Source organism: Sus scrofa, chromosome 9, assembly GCF_054392235.1.
Source record: "Sus scrofa isolate SSC_HxYL_T2T_F1_AM1 chromosome 9, Sscrofa_HxYL_maternal_Yorkshire_Landrace_v2.0, whole genome shotgun sequence".
NCBI lineage: Eukaryota > Metazoa > Chordata > Mammalia > Artiodactyla > Suidae > Sus > Sus scrofa.
Genome location: NC_139391.1, coordinates 119181464 through 119204482, shown reverse-complemented (window position 1 = coordinate 119204482; position 23019 = coordinate 119181464). Strand labels below are relative to the sequence as shown.

At 37.8% G+C, this 23019-nt stretch overlaps 1 protein-coding gene across 29 annotated transcripts in view; it reads right to left on the bottom strand.

Moving 5' to 3' along the window:
* Positions 1–23019, bottom strand: part of DNM3 (dynamin 3) — a 542852-nt gene that overhangs the window by 400030 nt on the left and 119803 nt on the right. For all 29 annotated transcript variants that reach the window (XR_014816234.1, XR_014816231.1, XR_014816226.1 and 26 more), the window contains exons 3-4: positions 14982–15131; positions 13572–13775 (exon numbers count right to left, since the gene is read on the bottom strand). Coding sequence is in view for 18 of the 29 variants with exons in the window: in XM_021063644.2 (XP_020919303.1) it covers positions 13572–13775; positions 14982–15131 (354 nt within the window). In the remaining 11 variants the exon portion in view is untranslated. The remainder of the gene's footprint in view (positions 1–13571; positions 13776–14981; positions 15132–23019) is intronic.

Sequence of the window (23019 nt, the reverse complement as noted above, 5' to 3'; positions counted from 1 at the left end):
GACTTTCCTACCAAACCCTATTCATCAAGGTCAGCAATGACTTTCATGTACCAAATCCAATGGTTAATTTTCTACCCTCATCTCCATTAGATGAGAACATGGAAGTCTGGTTTGGATACAAAAATTGAAAGTAATGATGATTAGACCCAGTTCAAGGCTGTTTTCTTTCTGTTTACTACTTAATCTTCCAGGAAGCAATGGAAAGAATTTATACACCAAGAATTCAAGCACCTGAATGGATTCAGCTTCTCAGCACTTCCCTGGTTCCTCACAGAGGAGTACTATAAGTCTGAAGCTGAGTAATAGCTGTGAGACAAGGCAAGTCAGAGAGGCAAAGAAATATGGATGCACTGTCTTTTATGCCATTCTATTAGGTGCACCACTTCACTACAATGTAAGGGAAATCCTATTACCCTATACTTAGCAATTCCTATGTGTCATTTCTTACTGTGTTATTGGGCTTCCTTACAACGTCTGAGGAATGGAATCGGCCTTGACCTACCAAATCACCCACTTCATCTCTCAGCCGCTTTTGGCACAATCACAATGTCCTTCTAGCTTTTGTTTTTGGCCGCGCCCTTGGCATGCAAAAGCTCCCAGGCTAGGGATCTTGGTGAGCCACAGCAGGGACAAAGCCAGATCCTTACTTGCAAGGTCACCAGGGGATTCCCACAATGTCCTTTTGAAACCCTCTTTTCCCATGGATTCTGGAATACCATACCTACTCGGGTTTCTACCACTTCTCAGTCCCCTTTGCTTTTTCTCCTCACCTCCACCACTACTAAAATACCGGAGGGCCCCAGCACTGCTTCCTTGGTCTTCCTACTCTAATCTACATTTATCAACTAGTCTCAAAAAATTAGATATTATCTGAATTAGCTCCTTAGGGATGTCACAACAAATTACCACAAAGTGGTGATTTAAACACAATAGGAATTTATTTTCTCGCAGTTCTGGTGCTCAGGAATCTGAAATTAAGGTGTCAGCAGGGTCATAATCATTCCCACAAAACTCTAGAGGAGGACCCTTCCTTGCCTTTCCTAACTTCTGGAGGCTCTTGGAATTCCTTGGCTGCCAGCCTAGTTCCAATCTCTGCCTCCAACTTGGCATGGCCTTCTCCGTATCTCTCCCAAACCTCCCTCTCTTTTCTCCTACACAGACACTAGACATTGGATTTCGGAAGCATTGTAAATCAAGGATTACCTCATCTCAAGATTCTTTTTTTTTTGTTTGTTTGTTTTGGGGGGTCACACCCGTGGCGTATGGAGGTTCCCAGGCTAGGGGTTCAATCAGAGCTGTAGCCACTGGCCTACACCACAGCCACAGCAACATGGGATCTGAGCCGTGTCTGCGACCTATGCCACAGTTCATGGCAATGCCAGATCCTTAACCCACTGAGAGAGGCCAGGGATCGAACCTGTGTCTTCATGGATACTAGTCAGATTTGTTTCTGCTAAGCCACAATGGGAACTCCCCCAAGATTCTTAACCTAATTACCTTTGCAAAGACCCTGTTGCCAAATAAGGACACATTCAGAGGCAAGGGGATTAGACTTTAGACACATTTTTTGAGGGGATACAATTCAACTCACTATACCATGTCTGGGCTGATAGCTCCCAGAGTCATAACTCCAGCTTGAAACTCTCGCTTAAATTCCAATCTCTAACACCACATAGGTGTCTAATAAACATTCCAAACTTCACATGTCCACAAGAGAACACCTGATTCTCCCCTAAATATGTTTCTCTCCTAATATTCCCAATCTTACTAAATGGCATCACCATTTAACCTGTCCCTTTAGTTAAAACCCATGGAGTCATCTTTGACTCCTTTATTTTACTCACAGCAAGCCATCAGTAAACTAGCAGCTCTACTTTCAAAATTTATATTGAATCTGACAGGGTTTCCCCTCTGTACTGTTGCTCTGTTATTCTAAGCCACATCGTCTCTCTCCCCACGGAACTTCTTTGAAGGGGTAATCCAACTGATCTCCTTGTTTATACTCATGCCCCCTCTTTTAGTCATTTCTTCTCACAGCAGCCAGACCGACCTATGAAGACATAAATCAGATCTTATCTCTCTACCCTCAAACCCTCTAGTGGATACTCATCACACTTGGAACAAAACACAAGTCTCTGTCATGGCCCGGAAGACTCCACATGATCTGGGCCCACCTACCACTCTGATAGCAGAAAGTACTTCTCTTCCTCTCACAGAGCTCTCCCCTAGATGGCCTCCTTGCTGTCGCTTAACACGTCAAGCCAGTTCAACTCCCAATTCTTTGTGCTTGCAGTCCCCTTTACCTGGAATGCTCCCCCTTCAGATATTCCATCACTTTGCAGTTCTCTGCTCAAATGCTGCTTTCACAGACTGTCTGCCTAAAATTCCCAATCACTCTCTCTTCCCTTATCTCTTTTTTCCTCATAAGCACTCGTCACCACCAGATATTAAAGTAATCATTTATCTGTCATTTTGTTTGTTTCTTCCATTAGAATGTGAATTCCACAAGGCCAAGAATTTGTTTTGCCGAACTGTATTCATGATGCTCAAAATGGTACATGGCATATAGTAGTCGTTCATTAACTATTTGTTGAATAAATGAACAAGCAACTACAATGATCTTTTATAATTAGTTAAGGCAACATAACCATACTGAAAACTGATATGAAAAGTGAAAATCACATTAAACCAGTTGAATATAATGTTCACTGAGTGCTTTCGGGGAATAATGAAGGAGCAATCATGAGAAAATATAAGCAGGAACTCTCCCAAACCATTTTTTTATCTAGCATTTATAATATTTGCTCTAGAAGTTCAGTCTTTAAGTTTGTTAAGGGGTCACAACACATTGATGCAGAATATTCTAATAAACCTCTGTCTTAAAAAAAAGAATTATAAAGCAAACCTAATTCAACTTAACAATGTTTCACCAGGTTTGGTACCATCAAACTACATTATCAAGCTCTAATTTTACAAAAATATAACATATCTTCACAATTATCCCCAAATAAAGTGTTTAAAACACAGTTGCATGAGAAAGATAGACACTAGTATCAGGGATAGGTGGGCTCATATCATGATTCTGCTACTTACCAGCTGTCTAACTGTGAGCAAGTTATATACAGCTTCTCTAAGCTTGGCTCCTCTTATATAAAACTGGGCAATGACACCTACCTGACAGGAAACTTAATTTAAGGTTATAATATATGACACAAGGTGTTATTATACAACTCATTTCACTTGACTTAATATATGCTATGAGTCAAATCACATCCCCTCAAATATGAAAATGTTAATTTCATAAAGCAGATCCTCTCTATACCTTTTTCTGGGGACTTGTATGACCTCACACATAAGAGAACATGCCATGCAAACAAATAGCTCATTTTCTTTAAGTAGTAGAGAGCAACAAAAATAATCAGAAGTATGTACTAAGCATCTACTTAGTCGAAATACTCCACTGGTGATCCAGCATTTAGAACTAACACTATTGACCTTGAGCATTTTTATCAATAGATGCTTCATAAATGTCTACTGAACAACAAATTAATGAACTAACTCACTAAGGCAGTGATTGAATTCTTAATGTACCTGAGTAGAATTTGTAAATAGCTGGAGGAAATGTTCCTTAGGGGAATCAGTGCAGTCTCTCCACGGTGAGAATCCTAGCAATCCATAGTAAGAATTCTAGTCTGCCCCTTTCACTCTAAATTTATGAGCAGCAGCTGGCACAATGCCCTAAATACATCAAGAGACATTAAGGACAACCCTCCTTCCAGCCCCAACCCAGATAAGGTCTTCTTTCACCTACAGTTAATCTAGTAACTTGAAGGTGAATTTGAAATTATTATTATTTTTATGAAACATTATTAAAATATTCAAAATGATTCTATTATAATTCTAAGTATTATCAAGTCTAATTAATTTATATTAGTATAGACAGCAATTTGAATTACAGAATGATGCATTGTTTTATAAGTTTATTATTACTATAAATTACATACAATAAATAACAAAGTAGTGGAGTTCCTGTCGTGGCCCAGTGGAAACAAATATGACTACGATCCATGAGGATGCAGGTTCGATCCTTTGCCTCTCTCAGTTGGTTAGGGATCCAGCATTGCCGTGAGCTGTGGTGTAGGTCGCAGACGCAGCTCAGATCTGGTGTTGCTGTGGCTGTGGTATAGGCCAGCAGCTACAGCTTCAACTAAACCCCTAGCCTGGGAACCTCCGTATGCCACAAGTGTGGCCCTAAACAAAGGGGGTAGGGATAACAAAGCAGTATCCTTTGAACATTTTCAAGAGGAAAGTATTACTAGCATTTGTTTGGGTTTTTATTCTGATTTAAATATTTATTCCTCAAATACAAAACAATGTTGAACATGCACATCCCGTAATGTCCCAGCCATCTGGCCTTCAGTCAGAATTGCGAGCATTTGGCTAGCCATTTAGCGTTAGAGTTATCTTCACAAATAAATTTATCTTATTTAACTATCATAGCAACATTTTGAGATAAGATTTATTACAATTTCATGTCATTTTAGAGTTGAGGTAATAAAATTCAAAGTTAAATAACCTGTCCAAGAACATACAACCAGAAAGTAACACATCTGTGTTCTTTCATCTATACCCTTTAACAAGGCAATTAACTGAAGTGTGGTCTGATGAAATAGAAGGAGCACTAGATAAGGAGGAAGGGGCCACCACAAATGCACGATGTGATTGCAGGCATCTTATTCAACACTGTGTATGTCTCCTGAGTAAATTTCTTCAACCCAAAATAGGACCTCATCCCAACCAACTTCACAGTATTCTGGTGAAACCAAGGTATGTTAAGAGTACTTTGAGGAGTTCCCGTCGTGGCTCAGTGGTTAACGAATCCGACTAGGAACCATGAGGTTGCGGGCTCGGTCCCTGCCCTTGCTCAGTGGGTTAACGATCCAGCGTTGCCGTGAGCTGTGGTGTAGGTTGCAGACGCGGCTCGGATCCTGCGTTGCTGTGGCTCTGGTGTAGGCTGGTGGCTACAGCTCCGATTCAACCCCTGGCCTGGGAACCTCCATATGCCGCGGGAGCGGCCCAAGAAATGGCAAAAAGACAAAAAGAAAAAAAGAAAAAAAAGAGTACTTTGAAAAGTTAAGACCCCTATACCAGGAAAAATATATATAAATTATTATGTAATTCTTAACAATAGGGATTTGACCTTTTAAATAATGTAGCCATTCACCTTGGTTTTGTTAAAAATGCTCATTTAGTCAGTAAAGACATTTTTCACAAATGATGTAAGATATGACCCTGACCTTATAAATTTGTGACATTCTATGTATATTAGAATAATTCATCATGAAACTTATATAAAACATATATAGCTATATCCCAGCATTACAGTAACATTTATTTTATAAAAGATTTTATTTTAATTACATTATGCAAATAATATATAGTTAACATCTCAACATAAACATCCTTCTCAAGCATATATTCAAATAGACTTGAGTCCTGCTTAGGTGAAAATGAACTGTCCCTATCAAATAGGCTTAATTTAGTGCAAAGTACCTACTGCCTAAAATAGACCACCCCTCATAAAAATATATAATTATGTACCTTGGTGGATAAGACTGCAATTCGGATACCTTGAATTAAGAATCATCCTCTGTGTGTACATATATAGACGAATCTCTTTGTGGTACATCAGGAAATTATCACATTGTAAATCAACTATACTTCGATAAAACTTTAAAAAATGAAAAACAAAACGAAACAAAAAGAGTGGCCCCCATTATCTAAATAGGTCATCATCTTTAGCTAATGGTAAAACTTCAGGAGAGACATACATGAAGTGATAAAAACAGGTCGCTTCCAAGCCAACCAAATCAATGCTGAAGACTAACAGGGTAAGAGATGCCACAACCAGATTCTAATTCAGCTGTATTCTATATGAAAATTTCCTGATTATTAAAGTTATTTAAGATTAAAATGAAGAATATTGGAATGGAATAAGGGATGGTGGAATAAGTACCTCTGAAAAGAACATTCCTCCATAAAAGCAATAAGAATACTGGCAAAAAAATTATCAAAATCAGCTTTTTCAGAACTCTCAAGAGTAACCAAAGGCTTACAACAAATTGAAGGGCATTTATTCAACAAAAATTCTGGATCACAAGAAGAACAGAGATTCGTGATGTTTTAACTTTCCTTATTCCCATTTCCCTCTCCTTTCACAATCACAGTGAAAGCCAGCAGCCAGCAACTATTAGAAGGGACAAAATGAGGTTGAAATACACCAAAAATACAACTTTTAGAGAACTATAATTATTTAACCTGCCTAGTAATTCTCTAAAAATATCTATTCATAGAGCTTTTCTTTATTTGGCCCTGACTCAGAGCTTACTCAGTACCAATAGCTTTTCTCCGATGAAGTATACTGAAAACAGTCAGTAGTAACTGTTTAATATCACTGCTGCCTTAGGCAGCAATAACAGTTGGAGGAAAAAAAAAAGTGACCGAAAAACTTAAAAGGAAAATCAGAGAATGAAATAACCATAAGGTCCTTTGAATTTTGTATAATCTAGAATCTAGAAGGCTACATGTATGTCTGGGACTATGCACATTCTCAGGAAAGACCTCACAAGGACCGAACTCTCACCTCTGCCTAACCTTAAGGCTTTACATAAGCAGGATGTGGAGGTTAAGGCAGAGCTAAAAAACTGCCAGAGCACTAAAAGCATATTCCAAAATGCACATCAAACCCTTCTGCACTTGCTGGAAGACTTCTTGACCCTAAGCATTTGAGAAAATCTTGTCCAATAATTAACTGACCAATAAGAAGATTTTGAGTAAGTATCTTAATGACCCCACACAATAAAGAATAGAGACTTACAGAATTAATTTAGGAAAATTACTAAGCTAACAAATAACCACAACAACAATAATAAACAACAACAAAAACAAACACTGGGGAAAGAAATGACTCTGATTTGGGGTGTGGCCACAATATATTACTTAAAATGTTCCATTTTCAACAAAATATTATAAGACATGCAAAGAAAGTAAGTCTCATACACAGGAAGATAAGCATTCAGTAGAAACTGCCTCTGAGTAAACTCAAACACAGATGTTCAAGCAGCTATTTTAAATATGTTCAAAAAACTAAAGGAAGCCGTATCTAAATAAGAAGAGAATGGTGTTTCACCAAATATAGAGTATCAATAAAGATACAGAAGTTATTTTAAATAAATAGAAATTATGAAGGTGGAAACTGAAATAATAGGAATTTTAAAATTCCCTGGAGAGGAGTTCCCGTCGTGGCGCAGTGGTTAACGAATCCGACTAGGAACCATGAGGTTACGGGTTCGATCCCTGCCCTTGCTCAGTGGGTTAACGATCCGGCGTTGCCGTGAGCTGTGGTGTAGGTTGCAGACGCGGCTCGGATCCCACGTTGCTGTGGCTCTGGCATAGGCCGGTGGCTACAGCTCTGATTCAACCCCTGGCCTGGGAACCTCCATATGCCACGGGAGCGGCCCAAGAAATAGCAACAACAACAACAAAAGACAAAAGACAAAAATAAAATAAAATAAAATAAAAAATTCCCTGGAGAGATTCAAGAGCAGATCTGATCAGGTAAAAGAAATACTCAGCAAACCTGAAGACAGGTAAATTCAGATTGTTTCTCCCATTTGAGGCTCAGAAAGAGCAAAAACATAAAGAAGTAAATGAACATAGCCCCAGAGAGCTGTATGATACATCAAAAGTACCAAATACATTTAATGGAATCTCATAAAGAGAAGGGGAGTAAAGAATAGTTAAATAAATGAAGGCTGCAAATGTCTAAAATTTGACCAAAAAATCAATGTACACATACAAAAAAATCAACAAACTCCAAAGAGAATAAAAATCAAAGATATTCATCTATAAACATCATAAACATTCAAAAGATAAAAAAGGAAATCTTCAGAGAGCAAGAGAGAAGAGATTCATAATGTTCAAGGGCTCCTCAATGATATTAGCAGATGACTTCTCATCAAAAACTACAGAGGTCAGAAGGCAGTGAGGAGATATACTCAAAATGGTGAAAGAAAGACTACAACTAAGAACTTTCTTCAAAAGTTAAAGAGAAGTTAAGAGATTGCCCAGATAAATAAAAACTGAAAGAATCCCTCACTAGAAAATTTACCCCATAACAGATACTAGCTGAAGCCCTTCAGGCTAAAATGAAAAGACACTAGATAGTAACTCCAATCCACACAAAGAAATAAAGAACACTGGTGAAGTTAACTAAGTTGACCCTCTGTATCCATGGTTTCCACATTCATGGATTCAACCAACTGTAGATCAAAAATAGAAAAAAAAAAAAAAAAAAAAAAAAAAACAACTTCCAGAGTTCCCAAAATGAAGACTTGAATTTATCACACACCAGAAACTACTTACATAGTATTTATATCGTATTAGGGATTATAAGTAATTCAGAGATAATTTAAAGTATGCAGGAGGATGTACGTAGGTTATATTCAAATACTACACTGCTTTATACAAGGAACTTGGGCATCTGCAGTTTGGGGTATGTATCCACTGGAGGTCCTGGAAATAATCCCCCATGGATACCAAAGGACAACTGTATAGAGGTAAATATAAAAAATATATAAATGTATCTATATAGTTTATTGAACTTTTTCTATCTAATCTAACAAACAACTGCATAAAAGCACCAATTATGTCTGTGTTGATGGGCATATGATATATAAAGACGTCATTTGTAGAACAATCATAACACAAAGGAAAGGGAGGGAATGGAGCTATACAGAAGCAAAAATTTTGCATACTGTTGAAATTTAATTGCTATTCATCTGAAGCAGGCTGTTATGAGAGGTTAATTGTAATCTCATGCCAGCCACTAAGAAAATAACTTCAAAATACTAAAATAAATTACAAGATGATTAAAATGATATACTAGAAAATATGCTTTAACAAAAATACGGTAATAAACAGAAAAACAGAAAAGAATAACACATATAGAAAACAGAAAAATGATAGGCATAAATTCTACATTCAGTAGTTACATGGAAATGGATTAACACTCAAATCGAAAGGCACATATTGATTGGTACAATGAGTTTCTTAAAAGCTGATCCAACTATATGCTGTCTACAAGAGACACATTTTATATTCAAGGAGCTAAGTAGGTAAAGGATGGAAAAAGATACACCAAGAAGATAGTAACCAAAAGGGTTAGAGAATTAAAAAAGAGAGTAGCGGGAGTTCCCGTCATGGCGCAGTGGTTAACGAATCCGACTAGGAACCATGAGGTTACGGGTTCGGTCCCTGCCCTTGCTCAGTGGGTTAACGATCCAGCGTTGCCGTGAGCTGTGGTGTAGGTTGCAGATGTGGCTCGGATCCCGCGTTGCTGTGGCTCTGGCGTAGGCCGGTGGCTACAGCTCTGATTCAACCCCTAGCCTGGGAACCTCCATATGCCACGGGAGCGGCCCAAGAAATAGCAACAACAACAACAAAAGACAAAAAAGACCAAAAAAAAAAAAAAAAAAAAAAAGAGTAGCTACACCAAACAAAACAGAATTTAAGATAAAAATTGTTACCAGAGACAAAAAAGAACATTTTATAATGATCAAAAGGTCACTCCATCAAGAAGACATAAGAAGTATAAAGATACCTAACAAGAGAGCCCTAAAATATAGAGCAAAAATTGACACAATTGAAGGGAGAAATAGATAATTCATCAGCAATAATGTGAGACTTTAATATCTCATTTTCAAGAAGAGAACAACCAGACAGAAGACCAAGAAGGAAACAGAAAATTTGAATAGTACTACAAACCAAATAGACCTAAAAAACATCTATCAGACACTCTACCAAACAACAGAAGAAAATGCATTTTTCTCAAATGCACATGGAACACTCTCCATGATAGATCACATGTTCAGCCATAAATCAAGTATCAATAAATTTAAAAGGACTGAAATAATACAAAGTATGTTCTCTCATCACATGAATGAAATTAGAAAACAACAGAAGAGAATTTGAGAAATTCACAAACATGGTGAAATTAAGCAATACACACCTAAATAACCAAAGCTGATGTCACCGATTTTCTTTCTTTTAACCCAAGTTGTAATTATAAGGAAAACTAGACCTATGAATCCAACATTAGAATGATTCAGTCTTCCCATAGAATGACTAGGAGGGCACAGAGGATACATCAAGGGTCAACCCCAATACACCTATCTGTATATATTATATTCTAAACTCGTCTTTCATAGAGTCCTACAGCTTCCTCTTTTCTCTATTTTAATAATTTTACCACATTGTGACCCCTATTGCTTTGGGCAAAAATTCAACCTCTTCTTTGGGAACTTGAGTGATGTTAGCACAAGCCAAAGCCGCATTGCAAATGCCAAAAGTGAGTCTCTAGTGAAGATCTAATCATCATACAAACCTCAAGCTTCTTGAATATAACAGTGTTCAGGAGTGTGAGAAATGAAATAATGATGAGAAAATAAATAATTAAGCCTGAGGTTAGCAAGGAACTTCTAATAACAAAACCAAAAGTTGCACTTACTAAGATCTTTCAGGCAATGAATTTGTCCTCCTTAGCAATCACTATATAAGCGTCAATAGACAAGAAAGTGGCACATGGTAGCATTCAGTATTTTCTCTATTTCTGGAAAATTATCAATTATCTGCAAAATTATCTGTGAATTGTCAGCAAAACTTTCAAAAATCTGTTCTTAGGACTACCATATACAGGATACAAAAAAATGGGGTAATGAGGTTCTATCTTTGACAAAGCAGGAGTTACAATGAGTCATAAAAAATGAGGGTCATTTGGAGTAAGTTCATAAACATTTACAGGGCAATTTTTTTTTTTTTTTTAATTTACGGCTGCACCTGCAGCATATGGAAGTTCCCAGGGTAGGGGTCGAATCAGAGCTGCAGTTGCCAGCCTACACCACAGCCACAGCAACTCCAGATCTGAGCTGCGTCTGCAACCTACACCACAGCTTGTGGCAATGCCAGATCCTTAACCCACTAAACAAGGCCAGGGATCAAACCCGCTTACTCATGGATACTAGTCTGGTTCTTAACCCACTGAGCCACAGTGGAAACTCCCACAGGGCAATTTTTAAGTGGTAGCTAATAAAAATAAGCTTGTAAAATAAGTCAGGTCTACGACAGGGGGAAAAAAGCCTCATTTAACTTTTTGGATACAGACTTATGGGAGACAGACTGGAAGATATTATTTGCACTCCTCCATGAAGTAAGAGTGGACTTTTCAGGGATTTGAATTGTGCTGCACTTGCTAAAAACCACTGATGGAAGTGCCATCTTTGTTTCTTTTTTTTTTTTTTTTGTCTTTTGTCTTTTTTGTTGTTGTTGTTGTTGTTGCTATTTCTTGGGCTGCTCCTGCGGCATATGGAGGTTCCCAGGCTAGGGGTTGAATCAGAGCTGTAGCCACCGGCCTACGCCAGAGCCACAGCAACGCGGGATCCGAGCCGCGTCTGCAACCTACACCACAGCTCACGGCAACGCCGGATCGTTAACCCACTGAGCAAGGGCAGGGATCGAACCCGCAACCTCATGGTTCCTAGTCGGATTCGTTAACCACTGCGCCACGACGGGAACTCCGCCATCTTTGTTTCAATCAGATAATCTGGTTTTGTTTCTTGTGGGACAAGAAGGCCTCTGAGACAGGAGTTTTTAGCATCATATTTATAACTAGACTCCAGCCCCAATCCATCATCTGGCTCTTCCAAGCCACTGGTGCTGAAGAAGGAATCATAGTGATAGTCCCATCCAGCCATCTGGAACATCTACCTGTTTCGTTCTAAGGACCAATCTCAGGTTTGTTCGAGTAAGTTTACAAGAAGTAAACCAATCATTATTGCAGAACACTGCAAAGGTTCAAGAACTAAGGGCACCAAGGCTAGTGTAGGAAGAATTGAAAATAGAAGAACTGGGTGAAAAATTATATAGCTGGCTGTTAAATTTAAGGGTCCACCAGAACCTTTTTCCTATCTTGCATAATCACACGGTTATTCCTCCTCAACCTCAGCAGAACACTGAATATTTACTTTCAGAAGAGGATGAACCAGAGGGGACTTTGGACTCAAGAAGACCTTCAGGAACGTCATTATGAAAGCAGAGGGATTACTAAGAAGTCTACATGCTGAATAATGAGAACCACACCACCTGCCCCCAAGAACTCAATTCTTCCTCATAACCCTAAGACCACTGGACATCAGGCTTATACAAGACCAGCTCAAGAGAAAATACTCAAAGAATTTAACAGCAGCTGAGAAAGTTTCCTAACAAAATGACCAGGTCCCAGCCCAAGCACCCTATGGAAAAGCCTATTAGCAACTGAATCCCTTTCAAGCATACGCAGAGCTTCTATCAGGTTTTTAGTGCTCTACTCTTAACATCTACCCATGCAGCAAAAGACCACCAATCATTTGAAAAAGGCCTCTGACATCAAAGGCAATGACCAAAACAAACAACCAGGGGAAAAAAAGGACTCACAGACATGGTAGAATACAAAAGGAAAACCTCAAAAAGCGCTCATTAAAATCTTTAGAGAAAATATTGCACTAGAGAAACCAAGAACATGACGCTATTTTAAAAAATTAAAATGACATTTACAAAATAAGAAAATGCTGTAGGAACTTTTAAAATGATATCAGACATGAAAAATTAATTAGAGGAGCTGAAGATAAAGGAATAAACCTTCCAAAAAGTAGAACAAAAGGACAAATTATTGATAAAAGAGAAATTTTAAAAAAAAGGTTTAATCTAGGTGTTTTAACATGACAACAATAAGAATTTCAGATAAAGAGACCACAGAAAATGGGGCAAACTATTTTTTTTTTTTAATTCCTAGACTTGGAGAAGATGCATCTCCATCTTGAAAGGACACACTGCTAAGTGCCCTTCCATAATTTCTTAAACACACATGCAAAGACCCATTACTGAGGTCCCCTGTGGATAAATGATTACTCAGCTAAGAGAAAGAAAAAAAAAGCAAACAATAGCATAAATAAGGGACTCTTTAGATTCTTAAATGCCAATAACAGGTAGGTCTTTGCTTTTATAATATATGTCAAATAATTATAAACTAAATAATCTTACATGCATTAAAAGAACTTCCTATTTTAAAAGAAAAAAAACCCCAAAAAACAGAAAAGATGTTTTTATTGGAAGTATATTCAGATAACTCTTTAATAACTAAGGGGAGTATCTGAATTCTGTATTAGAAATTTCTTTTATCAGATCTTAAAATAAGTAGTTCATAACATTAGAAATGTCCATTTTCTTAGATCTCAACTAATTTTACATTCATTTATATAGATTTAGGCTATATTCCCCATATTTTTCTTTCTACATCTTAAGTACAAAAACATATTTTTCTTTCTAACTCAAATTCAAAAGATCTAACAATGTTAACAATTGCTAATTAATAGTGAAATCAAGTTATGAGAATTTGTGTTACTTTGAAATATATTCAATATACCCCAACTCTTAAAATTTTAAACTAATTCCTTTTCATCTATGGGCCACACACTCACCTTGAGGATCAACTTCTTTAGCTAGCTTCAATGCATCTGAGTTTGCAAGATCGGTGTTGGCTGGGGTAACAGCCAAAATCAGACAGTTCTCCCGGGTAATGAACTGCATAATCATTTCTCTGATCTGGTACTCAATATCTGGTGGCTGATCTCCCACAGGCACTTTAGTAATTCCAGGTAGGTCGATGAGGGTTAGATTTAACACTATGCAGAAAGGGGGAAAAAAGGTCTTACATACAACCTCAAGGCTGAAATATATCAACAACACAGAATCATCGTTTTAGTAGAAATAAAACAAGTTGAGCTTTATACGTATCTGCAGAACTCTAATTCACATGCATAGAACAAAAAAACAGAATTCAAAATGGTTTTGCAAGTTTTCTCTGTTTTTATGATATGATTGTGCTTGTTCAAATGATCATTTCAGCATGATTTAACAGGCACTGATTTGCATACCTAATAGTTTTCTCAGAGATCTGTCATATCTTTAACCGGGGGGGGGATGAAATTCAAATACTGAACAATAACTGAATATGCTGTCTCTCAGTCTTGCACTTTGCCTTCAAATGGTATAAAAATTCTCAGGGTAAGATTTGTGCTTCCCTTTAAAAGCATCTTATGTTATTTACAGTATTGACCACGTAGTCTATTGGAAAGCCATGAACCTCATGGGGTCTTGAGGTTAGTGTGCAGGTTATAGAGCCAGATTCCTGTAGCACCATTTGGGAGTGCAGGACACTACTGAGTCAGTGACTCCAGCCCTGACCTGGCTATCCCTCTCTATGCACACAAAAATGTTGCCACCATATCCTCTTGGGAAGTCATAATTGAGTGTATGTCATTCATGCTCCTTTTTAAAAGCAACAGAGCTGGATATAAGATCAGAGATCAAAATCTGCCCCACTAAAATATAAGTCAGAATGGAGGCTATTCTTGAATGTATCTGAGTTATGAACTAGTTATGTGATTTATAAGTTTCTGCTGACAATCTGGAAAAAAAAAAATCCCAGTTGATTCCTCAGGAAGAGACTAAATAGGAATATACAGGACTGGAAGAAGATTCATGAGGGAAGACTCAACCATAGAACCATGCACCCCTAAGACTTCTGCAAAGAATGAAGATATTAAAAATGGAAGTTTTCATGCATATCTCTTTAGACTTCTGAAAGTTCAAAGTAAACCTTTTTTAAATGAATTATTAATTTCTCTTTTAAAAGTCATCTCCTCCTGCCTCCCCATAAATAAATCGATGAGCTGTTGGGTCATACTGTTTACAGAAGTGACTAAGCATAACCCTAGAAACTTGGTATTTTTTTGAGAAAACAAACCATAGTCCATAAATAATGTACATTGATTAATATAGTGGAAATTTTCGAGTACAAGAATTTGGAATTTCGTTATTTTACTTACCATGTGGGGAATAGACTCGTAAATTAATGGGTACGGAGGAAATGCCTTTATTCATCCCAGTTACTCGATCTGTTTCTACTTCAATCTCATGGCGAACTTCATCAAAATCTGTAAATTTTTTTCCTTTGCAATGTAGAAATTCAGCATATTCTACAAAGATAAATTAATACAACCTAAATTTCATGTACTCTAGCAGTAATTACAAGGAAACAATGCTTCTTTAATTACAAGTCAAAGTATCTAATATTGTCTTTTCAGCCATCACAATTAGAGAACACAGCAGTTACTAAGAAGCACAATACTTTAGAAATATTAAACATAGCACAAATGCTAAGAATGCTAAATTTTCTAATTTGCAGAGAAGCAATTAAGTGTTATAAGCAGTGCTGAAACCATCTAGCCCATTAAATAAAGAGAATTTGGGGCCTCTGATAAAATAACAGCAACCAATTGTCAAAGAAATTAGATGCAGGATACACAAAAAGCCTACTTACTAATCCTATTAGCATGTCCTTTTTCAATATCACCACTTTATTATGATGGAATGCTAAATTATATAAATATAGCTTCAGAAGGAAAGACGATTTAGAAACAAAGTTCGCTTAATTCTTCTTAAAAATGTGGAACATTTTAGCTTTAAAATATACTATTCAAAATACAATACAAAATTCTGTAATTAAAAAGATATTTTCTCAAAAAAAATATTATATCAAAAAAACTATTTACCTGCAATCTTTTTTTTTTTAAAAAGTCAGTATCTATAGGCAGAAGGAAAAATTCTAAAATAACTACATAATATAAAATTAGGTTTTTTTTAAATTCGGAAACATCTTAAAACTGTTGTACTATCAACTTCTGTATCAGCTTCCAGTGGTGTCAAGTGTATGATAAATAACACATCTCAAAAAAAAGAGAACTGATACTACAAGAACTATAAAATTATAAAATTTTATAATTTTAACAAGGGAACAGACTTAACAAATATTTTAATTTCCCTAACAACTAGCTGAAAAATTAGACTAAGGCTAAGTATCTTGGGCTGAAGAGTTAGACTAAGGCTAAGTATCTTGGGCCCAGATATCAGCTGAAACAATTTTTGGTAGTCTTTCTACCATTCTCTACCATAAATATTTAACCTTCACCTACTACATGGCAAGCCCAATAGGGAGACAACTACAAGATGTGGTCCCCTGTCTTCAAATAGCCTAGCATCAGTGAACACAGGTAGCATGAAGTAAGTGCTGATCTAGATCTAAAGTGAAAGGAAACACAAAGATAGGAAAGATGGCTTCAAAAAGCAGTGTCCAAAAAAACAAATGGGGTATGAAGTGAGTACTGAAGAGTGAAGAGGGTTTTGGTGTATACAGAGAAAGCAAGGTCATTCAGAGAATCAGAGACTCTTAATAGCGTCAAAAAAAAAACCCTGGCAGGTTTTCATCTAGCCTCTGCTTGGACCTTCCCACCGATGGGGAACCGAGGATTTGATCTCTTTGGGGAAAAAAAAAAAACCTTATTGGAAAATGTTTCTTAATGTTGGTATGAGATTTGTTTTCTTATCACATTTCCTTGGTCCAACCTTTACCCCCTGGAGCTTCTCAGACAAAAAGTCCTCTTCCATTTGAAAAGTCTGGGACTAATCTGAGCTTTGGCATACAGAGTTCCTCTCCACACCTACCCGCCCCCCCCAACACCCTCTGCTTATCCGATATCCTTTCTTAGTTTGTCTGATCATTGCTCAGGCCTCTTGGTGGCAGACACAAATTTCCCAGGCCCCCTCCAGCTAACTCAGGACTAGAAAGGTCACAGGCTCCTGAGGTAGAACTAATGAATTTCTGCTTTAATTTTCCAAAGAACTGTAATGACCTAACGTTTTGAATGTGAGCATGACGGTCAGAGACTTTACTTAATTTCTGTCTTTCCTGTCAATGTGGGTGGACGTGAATATTTTTCTGTCTTCGTTTCTCCATACAGTAATAAGTTCCACTTCCTGAACGACAGCAAGCTAGGACTCCCAAAAGCTCATGCCTCAACGGTGGAAGCATACACAATAATTAAGCTTCAGTAGCCTTCAGAAGCCTGGCCTGAAGAGATGACTGCATCATATGGCATGTTCTTTCAGATGTTTACTCTCAGAGGTGCTGTTTCTATTAGAATATCAACCTTTAAAAGATAGAGCCTTTATTTACCCACTCTGTAGCTAGGACAGTAACATGTAAGAGTTTAAAGAGAAGTAGAGGATAAAACATTTAGAAAAATAAAGAGGAACAATGAATGTCAGATCCTAAAAAACAAAAATTTGGAAGTAAAAATAAGTAATAAATAATTTAGAAGAAACAAAACAGTACTTTTTCAAAATTCAACATATTCTGTGGAAAATGCAAACTTTTGAGAATGTAAACCTGAGAGCACTGTAATTATCTTCATAGATTAATAAGGATCAAAGACTACTTTTTCAATTATGTTTCTAATCACTAATTCAAGTAACACAAATGTATACTTCTCTTGTTGCCACTAGATGGCGCCGACTTGCTTTCTCTATGGTAAACTAAGTCCCTTCCAGAAAGCTTTAAAGTCAATGCAGTTTTCAAATTAGATTTTAAATTCATTCTGGGACTTCTGAAAATGCTTTTATCTTGGAATTGAGAAACTGGAATTGTGAAGGACCATTCCAAACCTTCGTGTCTTTTTAAGGATAGGGTTCCACAGAGAGATTTAGGGATGTTGGTGTTCATTCTTTTATTATTTATTGAGTTCCTTGTCAGGAATTGTTTTAGAAACTTGGGATATAGTAGAGGGGTAAAAATTAGTCTTTAGCCTCATGAAGCATAGATTTTAGCGAGATGAAACAGTAAATAATGTATGTGCCAGACGATAAATGCTATGGAGAAAACTGAGAAGGGAGATACTAAATACTGCGGAAGGGGAGTCGCTTCGTTAAATGTGTTGGTCGAGGAAGGCTTCTCCAATACGATAAATTGACATCTGAGCAAAGACTTAAGAAGCCATGCTTTACATAAGAAGATCCTGGCATGGTGCCTGAGGCACTCTTGGCATATATTAGAGGAAGAAGAAGGAGGGCAACATGCCTGAGCACAGAGCATGGGGAGAGGGGTGGGAGATGAGGTCAGAGCTGTGGTACAGACCTGGATGGTGTAGGGCCTGTGGGCCACTTTAAAGACTTTGGTTTTTACTCTAAATGAATGGTAGAGCCCTTTGAGGATTTAGGGAGAAGGGGAAACATGACGTGAACTAGGTTTTAAATAAATAATTGAACTGCTGTGTTGAGAAAAGACAATGAGGCATAAGAGAAGAAGCTGGCTATCCGAATAATAATGGTGAGATGATAGAACTTGGACCTGGGTGGGAGCAGTGGGAGTAGTGAGAAGTGGTTACATTCTGAGGTATCTGAAGGAAAAACCATCAGGATTTGCTGAAGGATTAAAGGAGGGGTATGGGAGAAAGAGGAGTTGAGGCTAACTTCAAGGAGTTTGACCTCAGCAACGGGAAGAATTTTTAATAGGAAAGACTACTTCTATTCAAGAAAAGAAAAGAAAGGTGTCAGGAAGATGGGACTGGGGATTAAGAGTTCAGTTTGGGAACCACTGAGCTTGTGATACCTACTACATGCCACCCACATGGAGAAACGGAACCGCTGCTAACGGCTGAGGATCAAGCAGCTGAAAGAGGCATAATTCACATTGGTATCATAAGATAAGTAATAAATTTCTACTCTGAAATTTTTCCAGAAGATGGCAGTCAAGGGCTTGAGGAAAAGGTAGCTTTTTCTAATTAGCACAAAAATGCCTTTGGGGCTGAAAATGTGAGCGACTCATCTAGAGAGAAGTCTAAGCTAGAGATATATATTTGGAATTCATTACAGTTAGGCAAGGGAATGAGATCACTATGTGAGAATCTTAGATAAGGAAGAGGTCAGAGCACTGGCCCCTTGGTTTTCCAACGTTTAGCAGTCAGGAAATGGAAAGTAAGCTGGAGTGGTCGACAAGATAGGAGAAAAACCCAGAGAGAGGCGACTCAAAGTCATGGAAAGAGGATGTTTCATGAAAGGAGACTTTCTACTCCAACATGTCAGGTAAGAATGAGAACAAAGCATGGATCATAAAATTGGGCAACCTGAGGGACTTTCAGGATGCTGAAAAAGCACTGTTACAGTGGAGTGGGGTGGAATAGATATCAGAGAGAATGGGAGGAAAGGAAAAGGAGACTGGTTGTAGACAATTCCTTTAAGAAGTTGCATTGTAAAGGAGAGGAAAGAAGTGAGAGGGCATCAGGAGAGGGATATGAAGTCAAGAGAGGGTTTTATAAAGATGAGCAAACTAATAGCATGTTCACAGGCTGATGGTATTCATCCAGTCCTGAGGGAGAGCTGATGATGCACAAGTAAGAAGGGACACATGCTGAAATGATGTCTTCAGGAAAAGGAGATGGGAAGCACTGGAAAGGAACATTCCAGTTCATCAATGGAAACAGGAAGGAAACACAATAATGAATATTGATGGATGAGACAAACAGGTAGAACTGATGGTGGGGGAAGCATATGAAATTCATCAGGTGAAAATGGGGATTGATCCTATTTTCTAGTCATTTTAAATCTTTAAAAAATATTTCTTCTTGAGACAGACCATGATGGAAGATAATATAAGAAAGGGAGTGTGTGTGTGTGTGTGTGTGTGTGACAGAGAGGGACTGGGTCACTTTGATGTACAGCAGAAATTGGCACAACACTGTACTTCAACTGTAATAAAACGTTTTTAAATATATTTCTGCATGTATTCTCACTGGTTAAGCCCTACAAATAGTATTGTTTATACCACAAAATACATCACACACATACACATATACCCATAGAGTGATCTTAAATCAATGACCAAAGCATAACCATAGTAGGAATGTCAACTTGGGTCTAAACTATGTCCATTACTGGGAGTCAAACCTTCACACCTGCCCAGCATATCAGAAGGACTAATGGGGCAAGATCCACAAAATCCCTTTCGCTATGGATCTCAAAGGGCTTCCTGGGAAATAATACATTCTATAGGACAGAAAAATTCAGGGATAATCTAATCTTAGTTAACAGAAAGGAGCTTCCTCTAATATGTCCTCCTCCCAAATCCAGGGACTCAAAGGTCTATGTCCTCTTGTCACTAACAGTACAGGGATAATTGTCAGACCACATAGACTGCATTCCAATTAGAAAAGCATGGCAACCATAACCATACTTCACAATTCACGCTACAGGATTACACCGTCAATAAGGTGAGTGCTACTAGCAACATAGTAAGCAGAATTTAAAGGTCACAGCTTTACCGCCTGCTATCCAAAGACAAAATTATCAATGAAAGTCTTGGAAAGGATTATCACAAAAGCAATTAATTACTTACTATACTCACCTCTGAAGAAGAATGTTCACAGGATTTGGGGGATGAAGGAAATTCTAACACCCAAACCAACTCTATGGGACAGGCTGCACTAGCTTTTCAATAGCTAGACTTTTTAAGAGCTGGTAAATGTGTGTCTTCTGAGACTTTTATACTATAGTAAACTAATACGTCTGAAGGCCTAACGAATCTCATCTTATGGTCCTGAGATACATTCTTTCTTATAGAAAGGTACAATTTCCACTGGTACAAGCTCTCTTGGCATGTTCTCAGTGTTCCTTTCACTCTGAATGCTTGGTAGTCAGGCACATAAATGATCTCTTTCTCAAACAATTCCAGGCTTCAGCCCAAGTTCAATCTGAATAGAGAGTGATTAAATCTCTTAGCCACAAGCTCATATAAAGAATGAAGGCTATGTGCACATAAGCATTAAAAGCCTGATAATGCATCCATGAAATTCTACTGAGTGTCAGTAGAACCTATCTGCTGAAATCCATAGTGTGTTTTCAGTTTCACAAAATAAGACTCCAAGTTTTTAAAATTTTTCCTGGTTTCCCAATGTTAAAAATAGCCTACATTTGAAACAAACATTAAGATACATTTTTATATCAAAAAATGATTTGGGGGGAGAGGATATTAAAAAATCAAAGCTACCACTGTATTTTATTCTTTTTTTCCTATAAAACATTTTAGCACTGTCATTTCTGCTGATCATGAAAAACAAATAACACTAGGTTAAACAGCTGACAAATTATTTGGGGGAAGGATGATATGGCTTAAGCCTGGGCATCATTCCAGTCATCTGTGAAAAGCACAGCATGACCATAAGAATTTAAATATTTCCAATATGGCCCTTCTATGGGGAAAATACGCATATGTTTCAATTAATCAAGGTTAAGTAGAAAAAACAACTATGGAACACATACATATAACCTCTAGCCAATCTTTATTCTAAGAACTGAGGTCCTTAACACTTTATCTGGAATTTTATTTCTAAAAAAATTTGTCTTTTTTAGGGCCTCACCCGCAGCATATGGAAGTTCCCATATGGGGTTGAATCAGAGCTGCAGTTGCTGTCCTACACCACAGTCACAGAAGCTCAGGATCTGAGCCGGGTCTGCGACCTACACCACAGCTCACGGTAACACCGGATCCTTAACCTGTTGAACAAGGCCAGGGATCAAACCCACATCTTCGTGGATACTAGCTGGGTTCATGACCACTGAGCCACAACGATAACTCCACTAAAATGTTTTAATAGCAATGTTTTGTAAGCATAGGGCTCCAATGAAAATGGAGTACATGAGACACAGGTTCTCAATGCAACAGCTGAATCCACTGGCTATGAAAATCATCTAGTATGACTACATTTAAAAACATATTTCCTTAAAGGCAGAGACTACATTTTACTCATCTATGTTTCCCTGATGCCTATACTATTTGGAGTAAAGAGCACCTATAGATTTCTTCTTAAAAAAAAAAAAAAAGCCTACTTTGCATACCACTGAGCAATTTGGGGAAAATGTTTCCATCAAGCCTTCAAGTCCTTCCAAACTGAAGCCAAGAGCCTAGAACTGTAGTTAAGTAATCAACAGGGTAAGTTAGATATGAATTATATAGACCCAGGTATAAAGCAGAACTCAGTGGTCTCCTAGGGTAAACAGGGAAATCTGGCAGTTTAAAAAAAAAAAAAAAAGGAAGAAGAAATCTAAAGAAGCAAACAACCTGAGCAAGTCCAACAGTGGGTAAAAGATAGGGGTCTCAGAGGATGAAGAACAATGGGCTGGGGTCGGAACAAGTAGGGCCAAGATGTCACCACAGACAAAAGGTGGGTCCAGCAGGTATCAGAGATCAGCCACAGAGACTAGGGTTTGGGATCAGGGCTCTGGTACTCCTGAGTCAGAGGAGGGGACCAAAACAGAACTCCAGACCCAAGTGAGCCTGATGGTCCAAGGCAGAAGAATTCAGTCCAAGGGGAGAATTCAGTCATGAAATAGAAGGTAGAGCCTTTTACACAGAAATACAAAGCCACTCACATAGACTTCAGGGTCAAGAGACGAATAACAATGCTTTCCTGATATTTACTGTTCAATGGTGGCCTGTATAGTTTTCTAGCCTAAGAGCTGGGCTGGTCTAAAGCATGGGTGAGGCAGAGCCTACTGGTGAGTATTAAGTGGCCTCAGAATAGTGCTGGCACATGAGACCAAGACTAGCATGTGACAGAAATCTCTCCAGCAATAAGAATTTGTATGGAACATTCTACCATGAGTCCCCAAAATAATAATCAGAGACTCAGAGGCTGCAATACCTACATAGCTCGATTTTAGTTTCATAATTTTTCAGGAGGAGCTCAGAGTGTAACAAAAATCAACTCCATATCATAATCATCGTTTCCACATAAAACACAATCAAGAGATAAACTATATTCTAAATACTGAAACCAAATAAGCAGTGCATCAAGCACTTGGCCAAAAATTGCAAAGTGGATAATTCTTCTAAGTCTCAGCATTATCTGACATGATTTTCCTCTTCTTCCTTGAAATATTCTACTAACTCCCATTCTTCCAACTTTCCTGACTTTTCTCCTTCCTCACCATTGGATCCTTCTCCATATCTTTTGCTCATTGTTCCTCTTCTTCTCC